Here is a 22,688-nt window from a genome sequence, read left to right on the forward strand (position 1 = left end):
TCTCTCTCTCTCTCAATATCTATCTATCTCCAAACCACACACACACACACACACACACACACACACACATACACACATACACACACACATACACACACACATACATACACACACATACTAACATACACGCACATACAAACTTTCAAGCACATACTTCTGAAGTTCATGGCATAATCTGCTTTTTAGCACAGATTGCTATTACCTTTTAGGTTAAAATTATGTTAGCCCCCAAAAGTACACGTATCTTAGATTCTTGTATCTGTCTTGGTGGTGACGGGATAGCCTATAACTGCATAGCATAATATGTGGCTATTTTTCCAAGTTTATTCCATTTATGGACTATTAAATTATATGATATTCGTTTACCTTTTTTTTTTTTTTTAAAGGAAGCAAAATGGGGTGAATAAGACCGTTTGAAAGACAAAAAGAGGGGGTTATCTGCGTAGCTCACTTATAGATATACTTGGAATTGCCAACATGAATCTCTTTTTCAAACATTTCACTTAATTGACTTATTCTAAAATCTAAGCTAGATCTATACTGAGATAAATGGGGAAAAAAGACCCAAAAAAACCCCATTTTTTCCGCATGCGTAGATTTCTTCTAACCCGCCGACTGGTTATTGAACCATAGCGACTACGAGGGACATCCGATCTCATAAGCTCAAAGCAACGGCTTCAAACAAATCTCATGGGTAGCACAGGCTATCAATAACATTCATTTATTGTATCCAAAAATAGCAGACATCGCAGAGAGCGAGCTTGTTACATTACAAACTGCTGACTCGGAGGAAAAGCGCTGTTGTCTTAATATTTAAACTGAAATGCAAAACAAGGATGAAAATACTTACTTTTAAGGCTACCACAACTGCGTGATCCCCCTCCTGTGATAAATAGTAGGAAGCCTGTGTTTGTAAACGAACAGTTTGCAAGTTCGGACGAGTCGCGCCAGCGTTGTTTCGCTAGGAAACTAATTTTTATATAGCTTCCGTGCTTAGTAACAACGAAACAATAAAGTATTTTTGTAGAAAGTGCTCCATACAAAATCCGTCTTCATGGTCTGAAAAAAAACCTTCAAATATCTCAACGAAATATGGAATTTAGAAATATTATTTTCTAGATCTAAATCAAATGAATTGCAAAAAAATACATGTTACTTGTTTTTACTTTCATGTTTTGCTAGGAACGGAACGAGTGTTTAGTTGTAGAGGTACTTCCGCTTTCTGACGGTCAAGGTCAAAATGGCTGTGGAGAAAATGAAACTAGATGTATGGAACGGTGATTGGGGTTTACCCTCAATTGATCCCCACTGCCTTGCTGTTCTGGTGTGTATCCTTTTCTTTTTAATGCAATGGAAGGAATAAACCACAAACACGTGCCTTTGCTGACATTTTGTACTGGTTGACTGTTACTGTTACTGTTGTTAGCAGCTCTGCATGAGTGTTGTCAGTTGTTATTTTTACACGACAGAATAAAATAATAAACACAAAAGAAAGTCTTTTTCAGTCACAAGTCTGGAAGAACTTCCGTAACGAGCGACCACCCCATCAAACAAAATAAAGAAGAGGTCTAATCCTAACCCTACCCCTACCCCTAGCCCTCAATTCTGCTCTGTTTCATAGTGGTCGCTCCTTACGGAAGTCCTCTCAAAGTCTTTTCCAGTCAGACAATCAAAATGAAAGTATTTAAAGTTGTCTACCTTCTGATCCAGTATGTCGATGAACCTCTTGTCTTTTTGTCTTCGGATAGATCTAAATCTAGATCTAGGCTAAATCTGAAATTTGGGAGGGCTAATATATTATAATGAAGATCACGGCTCATGGACACTCCATTGTAACGATTTCTGGTTGTGACTGATCGAGATGTCTCAGCCTTCAGCAGTGATGCTTGTTTTTTTGTTGCTTTTCCTTCTTTTAATCAGAGACTAACTCAAACTGTGCATTATAGATTCTAGCAATGTGAACCACTCGACATCCGTATTTCCACTTTCCACCTTTTGCCTTTTGTATTCAGATTTGGAGAACTCGGGAGCCTACTATCTAGGTCTAGAAATCTAGATCTAGATCTAGATTCTATTCCCCGCTCCAGGGCAGTGCTACTGACTGAAGTGTCTGTAGGCCATATTTCCAAAGGGGGGATATATTAACATGTTCTTATGTGCGCAGTAGAATTGTAAATGGGGGCTGATTTATCAATGTCATGCTCATACTGTGCCGGAACAAAGGGGAAACTGCTGCTTTTTGTCCTCATCCTTACTGTCATCATTTTTCCTCAACCTGTTTTTTGTATTTTGTCACTCTCTTGTGAACTGCTGTTTCCGGGGTGCCTTGATAGTTGAAGCACACTTTGTACTGTTGAGGCTAGAGAGATGAGTAGAGCTACACGTACAAGCCTGATTCTCCGTTTGGACTCCTCTGATATCCACCACCCCTTGGCGCTTTCCTTATCATGCAGTTTTGAGCACCATAAAACCTTACTATGAAACATTGTTTAATTTTTGTACATGATTTGGATTCGACTACCAACATCACATTTCAAAATAATTATTATTTTTCATCTTGTTTTAGTTCTTTATCATTGTCATTTTACACTCAAGGTTCCTCAGGGGAGAATGATCCTATTATAAGCACAAAATCGGGGGGCTTTCAAGGTTGGGGGGTGGGGGGGGGGGGACATACACTTCTCAATTTTGCCATTATGTTTTGAGATGAAAACTTTTAGCTTTTACAGAACATTGGTCTTGGTTGATGGGAAAAGTGATAGTTGAATCTTATCTCATTATTCAATTTATCAAAATTTGAATAAAATATTGGAAAACTGAAATTAACAAAGGCTAACCACTCAACCTCTCTAGCGAAAATAAACTTTTATAAAACTGTATATAATGTAAAATAGAAGAGCTGGCTTAACAAAAATAACATTAGGTAGATTCTAGTGCAACGGTCTTCTCTCTGGCGGCAACAGAAGTTGGTAAATTAAAGTAAGTTAATTGGAGGTCCAATTATATTCCTTCCTTTCATGTGTTTAGGATGTGACTCTTAGACTGTATAAAACTGGTCTTTCTGGTCTGGCGGTATTCCCTATAGATGTGCAATCCTACCAACTGACTCGAAGGTCGCGAGAATGTTTCAATGTTAGGTTTTAACACACAGGTTAGTTACAAATAAGGGTGAACAGAGCATGGTCCAAGAGTCAGAATTGTCTGTCTCCAATACAAAAACCAAATGTTGAAAATATGAAAGTTAGTAGCCTACCATTTGACTTACTTGGTTTCAACCCACAAAATCATTTGCTAATGTCGCGTAATTGTGCTAAGGGTTGGATGTTGAGCTGGCCAAATTGGAGTAATTCAATTAATTGTATACACACATTCCCTTTCATTTTCAGTTGATGTAAAAAAAACACGAGTGCTGCATTATATTGGAATCAGTCATATATATCAGTAATTTAAGTCAAGACAGAACATGATATAATCTCTCTTAAAAGGACTGTTTAAATATTATTCTCTTAAAAAGCTCATGATGATGGCAGTATTTGTATTACTAGTGCTATCATCTTGGATTCCAGCATCAGTATCAGTGATACAGGTAGCTATGATCGACATTTTCTTGATGAAATATTTATCAAGAAAGGAAGAATATAATTTTGGTTTTGTAAGGCTCAGAACTTCCGAAAATGCCTCTCAGAAAAAATGTTTGTCTTGATCTCAAAAGAAAATGATTCCAGGTTAAGAAAACATTAGCTTTGAAAACAAATTGTTTTCGACCTTTTATAAAAAAATTTATAGACCATAAGGATTACCTCTCAGTTTTTATACTGTGTTGATTTTTTCATGTCAAAATTCAGTTCATATACATTAAAATGGTTTTGTTCATGTGAACTCCTCTTATTTTCTCATTGTGTTGGAAAAGCTTTTTGGGTTTGTTGTTTGTTTGTTTTTTGTTTGTCACTTTTGCCTCATAGAATGCCAATGAACTAAAGTTGGAGTCATATATATATACACATGTACATGTATTAGTGTTTTTATTTCTTTTTTAAGGCATATTGCAAGTTTTCTGGCGTGCCAATTGAGGTGACACAGACAGGGAATCCATGGAGGTCACCAACAGGTCAGAGTAATGTTTTTATACTGTGAAAAATAAACATTTACTTTCAAATTTATTTTGCCTTTATGATGACCAGGTTTATTTACTGACATAATACATTGTTCGAAAGAAGTGTTAGGTCCCACTCCAACAAGTAATGAAAACGATTGCGCTCTGTTTGTACAATTTTATTCACAAAAAAAGTCAGGTGAATGTATGCACTGCTGGCCAACTATGGCTGTCTATGGTCAGATGTTTACACATGTTGAGAGACAATAGAAATATGTGTCAGGATGCAATCGAATCAAGTGTTTGTCAATTTTCGGGCATGGTTAGTTATTGGTATCATCTGAAAGCTTTTGGCATGTTTTGCTTTCGATGAAAAAAAATATCCGTCTATCGTGAATAGAAGCTGACACATTTGCAATTGAAGGAGATGGGAGTCATCTGATTTCAGAGGTAAACTTTGTGAGAAAATGTCCTCCAAAATGTGGTAACTTTCATAAGTCCTTGGAAATTGAAACTTTACATTGATTATACCTGTAATCCATGTTTTTCAGTAAAATACATACAGAAATGTGTTTTTTAAATAGACACAAAAGGCTGTTGAGTCAAAAAATTGCCAAACCAACAAAAAAATGCAGGTTGCTTTGTTTATTTGATTTCATTCTTTGGACCAGCCCCTGATTTCACCATGATGCCTCACATATAGCCCAATTCTGTGTTTTGTGATATGATTTAAAAGGTTTTACTTATATTCACAAGCAGGGTAATGGCAAGTGATACGGTGATGTTTCTTGCCGTTTTCTATTTTCAAAATTGTACCTTACTGTTAGTCCTTTGAAATACTTTTGTTTAGTTTTAGTTTTAGTAGACGTTTTACGGCACTCGCAACTGCATAAGATCATATGAGCGCCAGAAGATTAGAGGTGTCACAAGAGAGTAACAAACATAAAAAAGAAGAAAGGGAGATAAGGACGATAGATGTTTGATAGGAAAGAAGAAGCAAACCACACCAGAGCACCCACCAACCACCCACAATACTTTTGTAATATTTATCTTTTCTTTTTCAGGGACTTTACCTGTTCTTCGCAATCAGGATGTTGTCTGCACTAAAGTTACAGACATTTTTAGTTATCTCAGAAAAGAGGTAGGGGCCTAATGATTGAAAATCCTGTCTGTTGTTTCACATTCAACGTATTGTTTCTGGTTTAACAATTTAATATCGAATGGTTCCTTTACTTCTCAGAAGACTATTTTTTTATGGATATATTCTTGTCTCTCTTTTATGATTGTAAGAATGATTACAAAATTTATCTCAGATCTTCCTCCATAATTTACTCGAGCTTCGGTATAGGTGTTAGCTTGAGACTAGTTATTGAATCGGGTAGTTTGAAAGAATGATTCTTTGGTGCCTCATTAATTACAAGAATTGCAGTCTTGGTTTTATAAAGGTATGGAGTCCGGAAAATTTTAGAATGCTAACTATTTTAATCCTGTAATCTTAATGTATCCCTGTTGTAAATGAGTAGGTCAGAGCTACTTGATATTGTATGAGCAATTCTCTCCGGACGTTTTGTCATCTCTCTGACTTATCTGTTTTTGACTTGTTTTGTTTTTTTCATTACTTTTCAGCACTGGGGAAGTGACTTTGAGCTGTCCACCAAACAGAGTGCGGATGTGATAGCTTTCTCTGCCATGCTCGAGGAAAAACTGCTGCCAGCCTTGGTATGTGCTGACTTAAATCAAACTGCTCATTTATGCTGCCTGTTCCCCCCCAAATAGACCCACCTCTTCGTGGTGGGGGGGATTAGTACTTTTCGAATAGGAAAAGAAAAAGAGGAAGCTAACGGGTCAAGGGGTGACCCCGAAAAGAGACATATTACTTTTCTATGTATCTTACTCTTTCTGTTTATTGTTTTTATTGTTTACTTTATTACATTTATTAACTTTTCTTTTCTCCTCTCTCCATCGACAACCTTTCTTTGACCTGGAGTTGGGACGGGTATTGGTGGGGTGGAAAGCAGAGGTTCATTGTCAGCACTGTACTGGATGTGACTTTACGTAGGGAATACCCAGCTACATACATGTAATAAGCATGCACTTATCGGAGAGCCCTATGACTGCGGAGAAGGTGCAGAGGCCATTTGCGTCTTGCTTGTTGACAACATTAACCCTCTGGGATCTGCCATGCCTTCCCCTGCCCCCATCTCTCGGATGAGAGGACTTGGTTGCTCAGGGAGGGGGGGGGGGGGGAAATCTAGCTTCCAATTGGTATTATTACTACTATTAGTATTATTATTATTATTATACTATAATTTTTGTATTTCAGCAACACACAGCAACTATGCTCTTAATAGCGTCTTTCTCTTCTTTATCTCCTCAAACAACTTCTCAATATAATACAACAGACACCAACATACCCATTCATTTTTCTTATAATCTCCCTGTGATGGAGTTGGGTTTTTGTTTGTAGCATTGCACCTACAGCCACTGCTTTATCTCCTACCCTGGGATGGAAGGAAAATCACAGAGAACCACCAGTTTTAGATGCTGCCTGTTACTTTATCCTGTACTGCAGTAGTAATCCTGGAGCACTCTATTTTGCTTATGTGCTTCTTGTCTGAGGATGCTGTTAATCTGTAAAATATACTTCTTTTTTTGCATTAGCCATGGACTTATGTAATATGTTTCTTTCTCGCTTTTTCTTTTTGTGTTCGTTATAGTATCCACTGAAGTTTTGATCAATAAAGAACACTTATCTCAATACCAGCTGTACGCATGAGGTGTTATCCATTACATTTATCTTTCTCAGCTCCATTTGTGGTGGATGGATGACAAGACATTTGTTGATGTGACAAGACCTTGGTACTCACGGGTCATACCTTTTCCTCTCAATTTCTTCCTTCCAAGAAGAACACAGAAAAAAGCTGAAATGAGAGTAACACTGACCAAAGGGAATGAATTCATTACAGATGTTGAAACAGAAGCAAAGGTAAGAAAAAATTTGGTCATTGTAGGAACGATAGTTTTTTATTTTTAGATATCATTTTTAGTCTTGCTATACTTCTGGTTTTCAGATTTATTACATTTGTTGTACGAACTTTTTAGTGATGTATGCAGGGAGTGAGATCTACTATTTCTGCTTTCGAGAGAGCTTTTATGGGGGGGATCGTTACTCCCACGCTTGGCTTATTAGCCTGTCTCACCTCCTGTTTATGAGTTAATTTTAACAAGAAAGATGTACAGAAAACTACACCCAACATGATTATCAACGGTACTTCTCTAATCGCAGTTGTTCCTGTGTTATTTTGCCTGAACAAGCTTTGCCGTTTGTTTTTTTGAATTGATCTCTTAGAATCTGAGAGTGTAAGAGATATTAGCATATGTTTTAAATGATGAAGTTGGGCTCTCTGTCTGAAGATGTGGACTGTCTTTGAAATATGTTGTATGATATGAGCTTCATACCTCTTTAAAAGCTGAAATGGTTATTCAAGATGCAGAATCTCAGATTTAGTGTTCCCCTCTAGTGCTGGTGAATAGAAAGCCAGGAAAACTCTGCAACACCTTAACTTCAATGGCTCCATTAAGGATTTGAAAATGGATCATTCCTCTCGCAGCACGGCAGGATATTGACTGAGTACACCATTTGAAATGTGCAATGGTTCATATTAAGACAGATAAGGGAAAGTGTACTTTCCTATTTTCCCCAGCCCTTTTCTTTGGTGTAAAATGTTTCCAGCTCGACAAAATCTTCAAAAGCAACCAGAAAGGCATAACCCATGTCATTACCGTTTACCCCCTTCCACCAGAAGGACACAGTGCATGTCATTTTCACTTTCCCTAATTAAATACACATTTCCTTCCAGAACTCCATAACCATGTGTCCGTTCAAGTTTCAAATAGACTTGATGATACTTCCTTTATTTGTGAAAATTCAAACTCTAGAATCCAAGTCACTTTCCAAATCAGGATGGTTAGTCAAATTCCTATATATAATAATTCAACTGCTTTTTTTGCATTCAATCTCTATCCACTTCCCTGATGTTGCCAATGGTTATTAATTTTTTGGCTGGGTAAATTAGATAGATATCTTTGTCCAAATTTGCCTGTGATACAAAAACTGAATGACAGCACAGATTTAATTCTGGCTGTCCAGGAAAATCCATGAAATTAATTCTGGCTGATAGATATAAGTGATATAAGAATGCTTTATGATTATGTCTTGAATTGCTATGCTTATGTTTTCCCCGTATCAAAGGGATGGTCAAGACCTCGTCAAGTTGATATTGGAATGAATATTATTCTAGAATTAAAGTAATATCATTTACTTGTCTTTTTTAGTGCTTTTCAGGGTATGTGTGTTTTTGTTGGGTTTTTCCACATTTTTTCCTCTGATTTTCTATTTTTTGTTTTCAGGTGTACAGGGAAGCAAAAGAATGTTTAAATATTTTGTCATACAAGCTCGGGACCAAAAACTACATGTTTGGAAATCTGTAAGTAAGAAAAAACGGATAATTACACTTATGAGCTTATCAAGCTGAGCTCAACTACTAGATCAATAATTGTTTTCTATGAGCTTTTTCTGAGTTTCTGAATCTGAAAGTTTGTGTAGTGTAAGATGTCTCTGGTAGAATTGCAGTGGTTCAGACAGTATGTGGAAAGAGTTATTTACTGGAAAGCTAGTGAATGACTATTTTATTTTCAAGTGTGTTGGTTTTTTGTTTTTATTTATTTTTATTTTTTGGGGGGAGGGGGGGTTCTCTTTGAATGAGCATAACACCTTACTAAACACAATTAGTCATTTTAAAAGAGGAGTAATTGGCCCATTGTTAAATGGAAATGAGAAAAAAGAGACGATACACCAAATCAAATACCAAAATTGTACATCTGAACATTCATGTCCTTATGTGCTTTTCCATCTTTAAAAGGATTTTAAATTGTTGATGTCCTAAAGGTTAGTTTATAGCCCTCCCGTCTCCCTACCTCCACTCCTACACTTACGTCATTGTCTCATACTTAACACTTTCCACCCCCGCAGCGCCGCGCAGAACGCCCAACACTTGTCTAAATGGACCATGATGCAGATGCGGTACAGCAGTACTACACCTGTATCTCGGCAAAAGTTCCCCAACCATTATTAAAACTTCAGCATACTGAGAAAGTTTAATGTAATGATCACGTGTAAAAAAAAAAGAATTAAAATCGGAACTGAACACTTTAGATCTAGCTCATTCATCACCCAAATTCTCATCATGGCATAAGAGTAAAACAGCACTTATGCTAGGTCTACTCAACATTTTTTTAAAAATTTACTTCAATTGTTGTATAGATACTGATTTTCGACTTCAAACTCAAAGGCTACTCAAACCATCCAGAAAGGAATTTTAACTTTAACAAGTGCGCTTGCCAAAAACAAGATCATTCCTGGAACGTTTTTGTTGCTATATCACACCTTCACTGATCGGCATCATGTGGAGGAAAGGGACGGCTTCTTACCGTTGCCGATAGGCGTCCCGTGGGGGCAAAATGCTAAAGCGTTTAAACTGTTTTTGGTAAGCAGTGTATTTGTTGCCCCAGGCTCAGAATTTGTGCTACATGTACTTGAAAATTATTTATTCTTATGAATAAGTGAAGTTATAAATTTCTCCATGTACAATTTCAGTTGGACTACTGTACTCTTTCTCTCTCTCTGTCTCTCTCTCTCTTTCTCTTTTTCTTTCTCTTTCTCTCTCTCTCTCTCTCACTCTCTCTCTCTCTCTCTGTCACATGCTCACACTACAAGAACAGTGATAAAATTAATGTATTAGTGACATACTTTTCCCTTGCTTTCCTTCCAGGCCTTCCTCTCTCGATGCCTTGGTCTTTGGCTACCTTGCACCATTGTTGAAAGCTCCTCTACCTAACAACCAGCTACAGAATCACTTGAAGCAGTGTGATAACCTGGTGGCAATGTGCAATGAGATTCTCACCTCCTTTTTCCCAGCAAATGTGAAAGGTAAGCTACAATTATTTAAAATTTCTTTTTTCAGACTTTTTTATTAGCACCCCGTCCCTGCAGTAGTCTCTTCTTCAGAGTTCAAGAGCATGTAGGGCTACGGTAATTTATGGAACTTGTTGTTCTAAAACATGGGAAGGGGGGGGGGGGGGGGAATCCATCTCCTTAATAGTTTTACTCTTGGAAACCATCTCTTTGCCAAGCTGCTGAGCTATATATTTCAGTATAGTGTCCTATTTGGAACATTTTAGCCGTCATTCTGTTCCGGACTTTGTGAATTGCTTTTTCAATTTTTTACTTGAAAGCTGCCTTTTTTGACTTGACGAGTTGTTTCAGTGTACTATTTCTCTAGTCATCTGGGGTTTTGGTTTTCATTATCCTTGAAGCTACTGTATCTTTGATTTTAATACAAAAGGATTTTATTTTTTCAATCTAAAGAAATGACCATATTACAGTTTTGTAATCGTTAGACACCTGTATCTGCCAAGATAACAGGGTCTTCTGCCTGTACATCCCAGCCCTTTTCACCTTTTGTGGAGAAAAAAATGCTCTAAGTGTCTGTTTTCCTAAGGTGTCTGCAACCACTCTTTCATTAAATTGCTGTGGCTTTGAAACAATGGCCTAAAAAAGAAAAGTAATGAAAATTCAACTAAATTTGGTCCATACAGACCTTAATTATGTAAAAGTGTCCGACCCATTTTCCTTATTACTTATTTTAAAGAATATCTTTTTTGCATTCTCTAATTAGATATATGGCTTGTTTGTAATGGCTGTTATCTTCTAGAATGTAAATCGCATGATGTCCATTGTGATTGGTCCCTCTACTGTTCAGGTAGTACCACACATCTATTTGTTCACTACATGTTGCAAGGGAGCTTTGTGATATTGTAGTGTACCCGTAACACTTTGCAGTCACACAGCAAGCAATATGAAATACCCCATCTGGTCACCCTGCCAGGAGTTCGACTGCTGCACTAGGTGATCCGAACGATGAATTTTCACCAGTGCATTATTGCGCCAAGTGACCGCAAAGTTTTAGGCAGGATATGGAGAGCTTTGAGAAATGAATCCCTATAAATCTGTTTGTCCTGTAGTCCACTGGTGTCCTCAAGGACAAATATGTGTCATGACACAATGGAATCAGGCATTTGTCAATTTTTGGGCATATATGGAGTTAATGGCGCGTTCGTCAATTTTTGGGCATATATGGAGTTCATTGTATCATCTTAAAGCTTGTTTATTTGCCTTGCATTTAATGAAAAAATATCCATTTATCTTGAATAGAAGTTATTTGCGATTGAAGGCTGTAAAAATTAATTTAATTTCAGAGGTAAAATTAACGAGAAAATGGTCGCCAAAGTTTGGTGACTTCCATAGCTTGAGTCCTTTGAAACTGCAAATTAAAATTTGTTGTGCAAAAGAATCGACGTTTTTTCCATAAAATCCACACGTAAACGTGTTTTTGAATCGACATACAATGTGTTGAGCCCAAAAACAAAAATTCTTTAAAAATTTTCAAACTGGTCTAAAAATAGAGATTTCTCGGATCTTTTCTTTTTTTGATAACCTTTCTGTACAGGGTTAATTGTGTCCTCTGTCAGGACATGGTCATTTTGTTCGCGTTCTTCTTTCCAACACGTACACGTACATGTTTAATTTTCTCCCCAGTATACGAGGAGCAGATGCGGAAGGAGGAGGCTGAGAAGAAAAGCAGTGGAAGCAACGTTGACCACGCGGAATTCCCCAACAGACGCCGGAACATGATCTTGGCTGCCATATTTGCCCTCACGGCGATGGTTGGCTATGCCCTCAGTAGTGGCATGATTGAGGTTCAGGTGTTTGATGAGGAAAAACCAAAAGGACTGAAGAGTGTAAACAGTTCTAAGAAGTCGTCAGGTGGAGGGGCAGCTTTTGAAAAGTCTAACCCCATGTTTGAGGGACATAGGGAACCGGGTGGAGAGTAATATATATATAAGGATCACCATTAGTTTAGCTGGTTAGTGATGTTTTCTTTTTGCTTCGTTTTTTTAAAGTTGCAAATGGTCATAATATGAAGCTATGCTCCACATTTGCTCCTCTTATTTCATAGGGATTTTGTCCGTCATTAATTTGGATATCATTTTCATAACAGTTTTCTTTCTTTTTGTAATAACAAGAACGTATTTTGGAGGCTTTGTTTATTTCATTTGAAGAACAAATTGCATTTTTTAAAGCAGATAACATAAATTGACAGCTATCATTAATTTATTTCTGAAAAAGCACAGTATGTTAGTAGTGTCTTAGTGCTAGTATACAAGTGCATGTTTTTCTACTTGTATTTCATTATGAGTTACATAAACTCTCGCACGTGTGTTCAATTTTTCCATTTTTTGTGAAGTGCATAGAACACATACACTGACCTCAGATGACTTGTGTTTGTGATGCATGAACATACAAGATTTGTTTTTCGATGATGACAGCTATACAAGTACTTGTTTGTATATAAAAACTCATGATTTTGAAAGCATTATTGCTTGGTATTAATAAAATTTGTCTGTCTCTCTTTATCTGGAGTTGGTTGTTTAAATTAGATGAGGAAAAAATGTTTAAAAGATACTTTCTTTGCCTTTTCAGACCTTCTCTCCTTTCATTACTCCTATTCAGCCACAAAAATACTAATAGGTCTTTTAGTGGTTGGTGAGTGCTCAGGTATGGTTTGCTCCTTCTTTCCTGTCATACATCTATCATTTTTATCTTTCCTCCTTTTTTGTGTTTGTAACTCTCTTGTATCACATCTAATCTTTTGCACTTATATGACTTAATGTGTTGGAAGTGCCTCTAAACTTGTACAAAAACTGAACTAACTTATAGATCCTGGTGTAGTTTTATGTGAATAGGTTGAACACCCTTTTCGTTACTGGAAGTGTGGGTAACTGGTGGATGCGCTATTGTGGTTTGCACCTTCTTTCCTATCAAGCATCTTTCGTCTTTATCTCTCCTTCTTATTTGTGTTTGTTAACTCTCTTGTAACACCTCTAATCTTCAGCACTTATACCATCTAATTGTGTTGCAAGTTCCGTAAAACTAACACTAAACACTGTAAGGTTAATTATGAGGTGGGACTTCAATATTTAACATCCATCTCTGATAGGACTGAGCCAAATAGCTGGAGCGCCCCGCCAGGGCAGTGCTTCTGACTGAAGTTGTCTATAGGCCATTCCCAAAGGGGAAATATTAACATGTTCTTATGCACAATAACATTGCAAATGGGCTGATTTAGCAATGTCATACTCATACTGTGCTGGAACAACATAAGGGGAACTGCTGCTTTTTCTTTCCCCATCCTTACTATCGTCATTTTTCCTCTACATTTATTCTTCTTTAGTATCTTTGTCACTCTCTTGTGAACTGTTATTTCCTGGGTGCCTTGATAGTGGAAGCAGACTTTGTGCTGTTGAGGCTAGAGAGGTGAGCAGAGTAAGCCTGTTGACATCCACCCCTTCGTCCTCATATAACCTTATGCAGTTGCGAGCGCCTTAAAACCTTACTAAAACTTTTAAAAAAGAAATAGCTGGAGAGCCTTAAAAAATCTCCCAAGAACAACCCAAGTTCAGAACATCCGTTTGGGGATTCAAACCAGGGCCACCTACTCCGTAATCCAGGGTGATACGTGTACCAACTGAGTTAATAGTGCACCCCTTGTGCAGCTGATATAGACTTAAGGCTTTTTCTTTCTCTAGTAGCCAAGTAATCCAATCTCTTGTTCCTTTACCCATTAGCAAGAGTGGTGGAGTAGGTACATGTATTTATGTTTGATCTTTTCACAATTTCAAGATTTGAATCAGACTTGGGTCCAAAATTATTTTTCTGATCTTTTCCAGGATGTATGGTATTCTCTCTGCGTAGTGTATCAGTTCTTTGAAATTTGTTGTCAAAGTGAATTGCCTTGTTTTTTTCGTGGGGTGTTACTTGTATGTTGAAATCTGAATGTTGATCCTCTTGCATAGAAAATAGGTAAAAACTCTCAACTTTTAGTGGTAAAACAGAAGTTGGGCCCTGAGTATTACATGTACTAAAGGTTACGTAGCAATTCTTTGTGAACGATGGACAGGCGGGCTGTGAGGGAACATTTTTATTTACCATTCATTTGCATTGAATTCTGAGAAAAAAACACAAATATATTTTCAATAGAAATAGCAATTGTATAAATATAATTATCACAGTCTTCAACAAAAAAGTGCTCCATACATGTAGTATGTAACCATTTTTCCCCTTGGTTTATACGTGTACATTAATATTTTTTCAAACATCTCAGTATTTATCCAGCTAATAGTAAGTATTGGCCGATGAAGGGGACCACGGGGTTGATTTTTACATAAATAAAATTAAAATACCAAGCAGACATAGGGCCCCACTGCTTACTGTCAGACAAGCAAGACTAGTGGAGGACCTGGTATATAGCGGCATGATAATAAGTTTGAATATTGTCCACCTATATGAACAAGTTGAACGAGTAGGTTGATAATAATAATAATAAAATTAGAATGTAAATTTCTGCACTGAGAGCAAAGCCAGCTGTCATCACTACCACCACCACCTACCTCTCTCTCTCTCTCTCTCTCTCTCTCTCTCTCTCTCTCTCTCTCTCTCTCTTTCTCTCTCTCTCTCTCTTTCCCTCTCTCTTTCTCTCTCTCTCTCTCTCTCTCTCTCTCTCTCTCTCTTCTCCTCTCTCTCTCTATCTCTCTCTCTCTCTCTCTCTTTCTCTCTCTCTTTCTTGCTCACTGACTCGCACACGCACAAACACACACACACACAAACTCTCATAGACGACACACTCGTACGCTCTCGCTCTCATTCTGTATCTTACGTACGCATCATTGTCATAAACTACAACTGCCTAGAGACACCCTTTTCCTCCTTGTAAACGTGCACGGAAAAGTCAATTACAACAATCTCGGAGGGCCCGTGTGCAAGTTGCGCACGTTAAATATCCCCTGGTGGTCTAAAATCGATTAGAGTAGGCTTCGGCCGCCATCCGGGCAAAATTCAAAATTTCCTACCAACTAAAAAGTATAAGGTGTGTCCCGCGCGCTCATATGACCTTATGCAGTTGCAAGTGCCGTAAAACCCTATACTAAACAAACAAACAATTACAACAAAGTAGAATTCAATTTGGATATAGACTTATTAAGTCTTTCTTTTTCCAACCCATCGACTCACAACTCGCACAATCTATCCATACCGGCAGACGCCATGTTCCATGTTGTAAACATATGCACAAAGCATTTAATAATAACAACCTGGATTTCAACTAAATTATGTCTTTAACTCTGTTTCTGTAAAAACACCCACTGTCACAACTCTCATTATTAAAGTTAAAGGTCCTTGTCATGTACTCTCTCCCCTCCTGAAGTCGTGAGCCCAAAAGAATCTTAAGGGGGTGTAGCTATGGTCAGCACCCAAATGCTATAGTTTTTGGTCTAATGCTTGCTTTTCTGCATCAACGGGGGTGACATAGTACAAAAAAAGGTTACCAAGCAAAAAATTCAAGATTTTAGCCATAATAATCTCGAGCCATCAAAAATAAAGGATTGATTCAGCATTTTTAAAACCAATTTTATATTTTGTCAATCATCAACACTCATCAAGATAGAAGCCTAATATTTGGCATGGCGATTACTGTTGGTAGGTAGAACAACCTTACAGAGCCAAATTTGAATTTTCTGTACTGACTTGTGAGCCTTACAGTCCTTGTTATGCACTACATTCAGGTCTCCAATGTTTTAAGATTTTGTAAAATAAAAAAGGATTAAAACTCCAAATGTGTACCATAAACAGCAAAAATGCTTCTGTAAAGTTTTAGAGAAATGTGTATAAAAGATTGTGTCCAAATGTGAAACACTTCTGACAGTAACTTTCTGAGATCTACTCAAAATAGTTTTGCAACCTGGTCAGATAAACAATTCTGAGAAAACTGCAAAGAGAGATAATTTTTGGTGAAGATTTTCCTACATTGCTACCTCTCTTAAATGCATTTTCCAGCTATTTCTAAGTTTGATTAAGGAATTAGGCTTCTAAAGATGAGTCCTTGATATTGATATCTATCAAGATACTCCAAAATCCGAAAACTGATATTTTTTCAAAATTTTTACTGATCTGACCAGTGGATCCCCTTAAAATAGATTAGATTTCAACTCCAGCTTTCTCTTTTTCTTGAACATACACAATGACCACTCATCATAATCAGCTATCACATTCAACAGACACTCTTTCCCAAAGTGAAGACCTACATGCTTACAAAACCTTTAATCAAACAGTCAGTTACAAGTTGGAATTCAGTGTCAAAAACCACCAACACACTGTCACCATCTAGCCGTGAGGGGTTGTCCCCGGAGTCCAGTTGGCTTTGGTGACGTGAGTTTTCCGAGCAAAGACTTCTTGTACAGCTCCCAGTCGGCCTTGCCCTGTAGACTGGACTGTAGAGTCCCCTCGTCCGGGTAGGGCTGTACCATATCCGTGAAGTGTTTCTTCACGCGGTCGTTGGCGTGTCGGATGAAGAACGACTTGGACAGCATGATGCACTCGGCCCCCAGACTGACCTGTGAGGGGTTAGGGTATTCAGAGAAAGTCACGTGGACAGGTTGAAAGGAAGGCAAACAACCGTGATGACCATAAAGTGCACATACACACACACACACACTCACACACACACACACATACACTCACTCACACACACACACACACACACACACACACACACTCACACATACACACACTCATATTATGTATGTATGTGTGTGTGTGTATATATATATGTGTATATATATATATATATATATATATATATATATATATATATATATATATATATATATACGCTATATATATATATTATATTATAATATAGTCTATATACTGAGTTGCAAAAGTTCTGTCACGCCCATTATATTACGAATTACGATAATTTTCGGTACGGCGTAAGAATTGCAGTAAAAATTAAAAGTACGACGTGTGTGACTTATGAGAGTCCATGTGCAAGAGCAGACGAAAGAAATCATATATCGGAAGTAGTGCGTGGACAAAGTGTGGGTATTGATTTCTTTAGATCTATCGTTGAAATCAACTATTCCTACACACAACATTTGCTAAAATTTGCTTTGAATCACGTAGACAATGAGTAATATTTAACGGTTGGTACTTTTTTCACCTGTTTTTCAAAATAAAAAAAACCCTGATAAATTCAGAAAATAAAGTGGCTGTGTGTATGATAAATTCTTTAATTGCGCTTTCTGCTGTTGAAAGACACGTAAATTTGTGTAGAAAAACCCTCTAACGCTTGGACAAACGTATAAACACCACTAGAACTGTCCAAGACAAGTCTAGGCGAGGCCAACCAAGGGCGACAACTCGACGTCAGAATTAGGTTATTGTCAACACCCATGTACGAAACCCGTTCCAACTGAGTGCATAGACTGTCAGGTACTTTGGACTATCTTAAAACACCATTATTAGACTTTTATAAGATCGTGGATTACGTGATTATCGCCCTTTGCGTGGAGCCATTCTAACCCTGTTTCATAGAACAAATCGCCAAATTTTAGCACAACAAAATTGACGATGAAACTAAAGACGTTGATAAAGTGTTCTTTTAAGCAATGGTTACGATTTTCAATTCATCGCATTGATGGAAGAGAAACAGTGTTTAAAATCCAACGTCCCCCGAGCCCCCCGAATCGGTGGCTGAAATGTGATGGTACGGGGTGGAATCTCTGCTCTTTGTCGTAAACATTTGGATACTTTTTAAAGCAACCCCAAAGGACGGCGGTATTGTGACGAAATTCTTGGCATGGATGATGGAAAGTGCTAACAAGACAACACCAGACCATAAATGGCTACGATTATTGAAAATTCCTTCCAAACTCATCAAATCGTTCTTCCGGACAGGTCTGCAAGACCAACAAGCCTTAACCCAACATAACATCTGTGAGATGGCCTTGACTGGAAGATTAGAAACAGGCAGCACTCCGTATAAACTCGTCAGGAACTGAAGACTGCCTTTCACAAAGAATGGCAGGGGATTCTTCGGACAACCAGATGTTTTGTATCTGTAATTCAAGCTGGAAGAGGCCACACGCCATACTTAGCAAACTTGGATTTGGATTTTGCAAGTATCAGTGTAAATAAAAGTATCTCCCTTGAATAAAGAAAGACATTTGTCAATTCTTTTCATGTCACGTTGGCAGATAATGAATAAAGATCTCCCGTACCAAATTTCTCTTGGCTAAGTTGAATAGTAAACGAGTTATTCTACTTTTAAGGTGGGTGTGACAGAACTTTTGAAAACTCGGTATATATTATCATTCAAAATTTCCATTTACACTACAACAGGTCATCCAAAAGAGGATGGGGTGAGGGCGGGGACTGTTTGGGGTATTTGTTAATTGTGTGGAAGGAGCTAGCTTTTTCCCCACAAGAAAAACAGGGGGGCACTGCCCTCGTTTCGATTAGACAGTTCGTCTGTGACACATAGGAGGTGGGACTGGGAATACTAAAGAAATAAATAAACTGCAGAAGCAGGAACATGTAGTCTGATTGCTGTTTGTCCAAGGTTCTGTAGTTATGCTTTACTTAACCAGCATCTGTGGTGTAGTAGAAGTGCTCTTCACTCCTACCCACGAGAAGGGGACTTGGTTTTCACGAGGGAGAAGGGGGGGGGGGGGTATTCTGTTGAGTACTTCCAACTTTCTACTGTGATATTGTTTTTATGTCCTTGCTCAACAAGGGTCGGTTTGATCCAGACAGAGAGTCAAGAGTCGGAGCATTTTGCATCACAAAGGGATTTTGAAAAATGAATGATATACTCACGAGGCTAACGCTGGAAGATCTTGATTCAATACTGTTGTTGAAGTTCACAAGATCCAGACCCTGAAACAAAGCACGTAGGACATATTATTCTATTCTCCTGTTTTACTCCTATTTCCTAGTCTTCAGAACGGTTGACATACTGGAAGTGACAGGGGCTTTGAGGACACTAAACACTTAAAAAGTAAGGCTAATGCACAGCAAATCCACTGTTGTTCCGGATCCAAAAGTTAGTATGTACTTGCGCGTGTGTCTGTGTCTGTGGGGGGGGCTGGGGGGGGGGGGGGGCAGAGGATGAGTAGCAAATAGACCAACTACACATCAGCATTTTATGTTTTACCTCTCTTCCATTTTGTTCCTCACGCCGATACCAGGAAAATAACTCGAAAAGCTTTGCAAAATCCTTATGGTAAAACAAAAGCTCACGACCAGACGCAGACGAAAACTTTGCTGGCTGTTCGATTTTAACGTATGCACCCCTATAATATCGAACAAGGAGAGGTGAAATTCGGGAAAACAGCCTAAAAAAGCCCTCATCCAGGTTCATTTCAAGAATGCCCTCTTGGGAATTGGAACAAGTGTAATGTACACCACAGTTCAGAATGATGCATCTGAGATAAAGACGCCCCAAGAAGCCTACAAACAATTAGACTTCCCAAAAAGAAATATCACTTTGAATTGATTTGACTTACAAAGACATCTTTTGGCTTGAGAATTTCAACCTGGACGAACACAGGCTGCGTCTCCTGTAGTAAAGGATTGTCGGGGTCTGGGACAGGAGTGGATTCCAGATGTCGCCGGGATCTTTGTCTTCTCGGGCTCTGTGCCATGTGGCTTGAAGGACTGTGTCTCGATGACCTACGACCCTGTGAAAGGATAAATGGATGCATGTTAAATACGCACACACACACACACACACACACACACACACACACACACACACACGCACACACGCACACACATATATATATATATAAAGTAGAAGTAGATGATAACTCTGTCACACATTAGAAACTAGAACTAGGTGAACAACATTGTAGTCTAGCAGGATACCAACAAAACTAACAGTGCATCTTGCATGTTCCTTCATATACGGGTGTTTCCATATAAAAGAGGAAGCCTACTCACAAAATGGGGAGTTCCTGTGCTGGGTTTTCTGGCATATCTTAGTTTAGAAAACGCTTTGCCTTGGAAGTCATTGCCGTCCCTGTAGACATCTCTCTCGCTTTCACTTGTCTCCCCTGCGCTGTCTGACAGAATCTCGCGCCTTTCCCTGGCTTCCTGGAAGGAAAAGCAACACACAAAATTATTGTCATACATGACTTATAATCCATATTTGCCCTGGAGTTATTCATATTCTTATTACTATTCTTTTTATTGTTGTTGTTGTTACTGCTGTTGTTATTGTTGTTGTGTGGGTGTCTGTGTGGGAGTCAATCTTTACACATTGTTTGCAGCCCCGAAGAACGTGCTCTTCGCCAGGGCCAACGACTCTTTTGGGTAGCGTGAGGCAGTCCAACCTCCATGAATCCTCCCCAAGAGATGCCACCGCCGGACTCTTATCATGACGTTTTGTCGTCTGTGCGTCCTAAACTCGATAAGAGTAGGCTTCGACCTGGGCAAAATTCAAAATTAATTCTTACAAAACTGAAAATGCACAATGAGCCCAGCGCGCTCATATTACTTTATGCAGCTGCGAGCGCCGTAAAAAAAACTTAAGCATTTACTTTTTTTTAAAAAGCAAAAATCACTCAGAGATAGCACTGGGGGCTCTCGTGATCTATAGATTACGGTGTTCGCCAATCATTCAACAAGTCCCGGGTTTGAAACCTGACAGTGACGGAATTTTTCTTCTCTAAAATGTTCCCCTTTCAACTCTTTTCCTGCTCTTTAACAATGTTCCACCGCATGTTTTTGTCTCCAATTTTTGCACCCCCCCCCCCATCCCCCTTCCCTTGCCCCCTCCGTTGGGCTCCCGACTCTTTCTGCAGCCTTTCACCTGCTACCTCTTAGCCCCTTCTTAGTGCTGTCTTTCAGCCACACCCCTGATCTTAGAGTAGGCAAGATCTAACACCTAGCCTTCTCGGATACAGACGAACAATCTTGGAGGTCCCGTGTGCAAGTTGCGCACGTTAAAGTTAAAGATCCCTTGGGGATCCAAAATTAATAAAAGTAGGCTTCGGTCACCACGCGAGAAAAATTCAAAATTAATTCCTACCAAACTAAAAATGTGTAATGTGTGCCGCATGCTCATAATAAAATGGCTTTATGCAGTTGCGAATGCCGAAAAACACCTACCAAAACCAAACAAACAGATAACACTACTAGATATATCTAGTACAATGCAACACAAGTTGTTGTGAGGGCAAATTCCATTCAAGACCTTCACTAAACAGAAAGAAGCTCACCATTAGTGTGTGCTAGATTTTTGTTTTTTTTTCTTTCTGTCTTTCTATTTTAATTTTGTTAATGGCTGAGCTCTGGGTGTGAGTTTGTTTTCTTTTTTTCCCCATTAACTCTCTTCCCAACTATAGGAACGTTTTGCCTGTTTGTATCTGAGTATCAGATTGCCTTTAAGGAGATGTTACATACAAACGCAATTAGACATATTTTTCCTGTGGCTGTGTCGTGGGCATCGATATAAAACACACATTATTGATCTTTATAAACCGCCAATATGCCCATATTGAGAATATTGATTTGGCCTTCTCATTCCCACACAACCATTCCCCCTTCTCTCTCCCCGCCTCTCTCTCTCTCTCTCTCTCTCTCTCTCACACACACACACACACACACACACACACACACACTCGCACGCACGCACGCACGCATGCACGCATCAAACCCCACGTACACATGCACAACACACTCGCGCACCCTCCACCCCCTCTCAAACCACACACTCACGCTTGTCATCTGTCTTGGGAAAATCGGATTTCGGCAGGGCCTGGGACATTCAACTAATCCGACGTCTATTTTGGCACTCTCCTTTCGACAATACGGCAATCTGTAAGTGTCACTCGGACTGTGCATAGAAGCTTCTTATAACCCAATGCGCAACACAATCGGCCCCTACGTTTGCTTGGTATGGTACAAGTTTGTACCCTTATGCAACCTTCACTGTACCATTGCGTGAACACTATCCAATAGTAATATTACGCTAGCTTAGAATTACAACATTCTATCTGCTCAGTTCCTAGTCAAAGATTTTGAGTTTCACAATATGTCCAGCTTTTTCAAAAGCAATTCTTTGAATATCTTGATAACAACTCTGAATAATCTTACAAGTTTGAGAGAGCATAATTATGTAGAACGTTTGGTTTCTGACCTCATGGTCTTAGTAACTCTTAACGGCCAAGGATGTCAGATAGAACTTTGTAATTCTAAAGTAGTAAAATTAGAAAGGAAGTATCCAACTGTTAGAAAGCACCCAATAACAGTTTTACATTTTACTGCAAAATCTAAAATCTGAAATACTACTTTAATAACCTACTAGACTGAACAATACGTCAATTCAAAGACAGTCCCACCTCAACCATAACCTCACTTCGTCAACGTTTCTATGATCAGAGTATCCAGTAGCATGAAATAGTTCTCGAAAGGTGGGACCGAATCGCACCTGAGATAGTGACTCTTTGTCTACTTACTACTTGCTTCAGTTGATTTTTTTTTCTAATTGGGAAGTTGATTGAGTAAAGGAGTTCATAAGTTTTGATGGTGATTTTTTCTTGTTTGTTTGTTTGTTAGGTTGGGTGGGTTTTTTTT

General features: G+C 38.5%; 3 protein-coding genes across 3 annotated transcripts in view; 1 reads left to right on the forward strand and 2 right to left on the reverse strand.

Moving 5' to 3' along the window:
* Positions 1-956, reverse strand: part of LOC101861775 (myosin-9) — a gene marked incomplete at its 3' end in the record, with an annotated part of 74,355 nt that extends 73,399 nt beyond the window's left edge. Inside the window, 1 exon segment of the mRNA XM_035971467.1 lies at positions 851-956.
* Positions 957-1,204: 248 nt separating this feature from the next.
* On the forward strand, positions 1,205-12,628 carry LOC101863551 (metaxin-1). The gene is made up of 8 exons (XM_005088851.3): positions 1,205-1,324; positions 4,039-4,108; positions 5,158-5,234; positions 5,720-5,812; positions 6,900-7,079; positions 8,504-8,580; positions 9,925-10,082; positions 11,751-12,628. Exons 1-8 carry the CDS (start codon positions 1,241-1,243, stop codon positions 12,044-12,046), a joined length of 1,035 nt encoding a protein of 344 aa, XP_005088908.1. The 5' UTR covers positions 1,205-1,240; the 3' UTR covers positions 12,047-12,628.
* Positions 12,629-16,239: 3,611 nt separating this feature from the next.
* Positions 16,240-22,688, reverse strand: part of LOC101861996 — a gene marked incomplete in the record, with an annotated part of 52,746 nt that continues 46,297 nt past the window's right edge. Inside the window, 4 exon segments of the mRNA XM_035969747.1 lie at positions 16,240-16,660; positions 18,927-18,986; positions 19,616-19,789; positions 20,052-20,204. Coding sequence (XP_035825640.1) covers positions 16,424-16,660; positions 18,927-18,986; positions 19,616-19,789; positions 20,052-20,204 — 624 coding nt within the window.

Source organism: Aplysia californica, unplaced genomic scaffold (genome assembly GCF_000002075.1).
Source record: "Aplysia californica isolate F4 #8 unplaced genomic scaffold, AplCal3.0 scaffold00001, whole genome shotgun sequence".
Lineage (NCBI taxonomy): Eukaryota > Metazoa > Mollusca > Gastropoda > Aplysiida > Aplysiidae > Aplysia > Aplysia californica.

Excerpts from the sequence above, each read along its gene's own strand:
- LOC101863551 (XM_005088851.3), top strand. The coding sequence starts at position 1,241 with ATGGCTGTGGAGAAAATGAAACTAGATGTATGGAACGGTGATTGGGGT. Across the intron at positions 4,109-5,157 it reads TCCATGGAGGTCACCAACAG|GGACTTTACCTGTTCTTCGC; the intron begins GTCAGAGTAATG and ends TTTCTTTTTCAG. Across the intron at positions 5,235-5,719 it reads TTAGTTATCTCAGAAAAGAG|CACTGGGGAAGTGACTTTGA; the intron begins GTAGGGGCCTAA and ends ATTACTTTTCAG.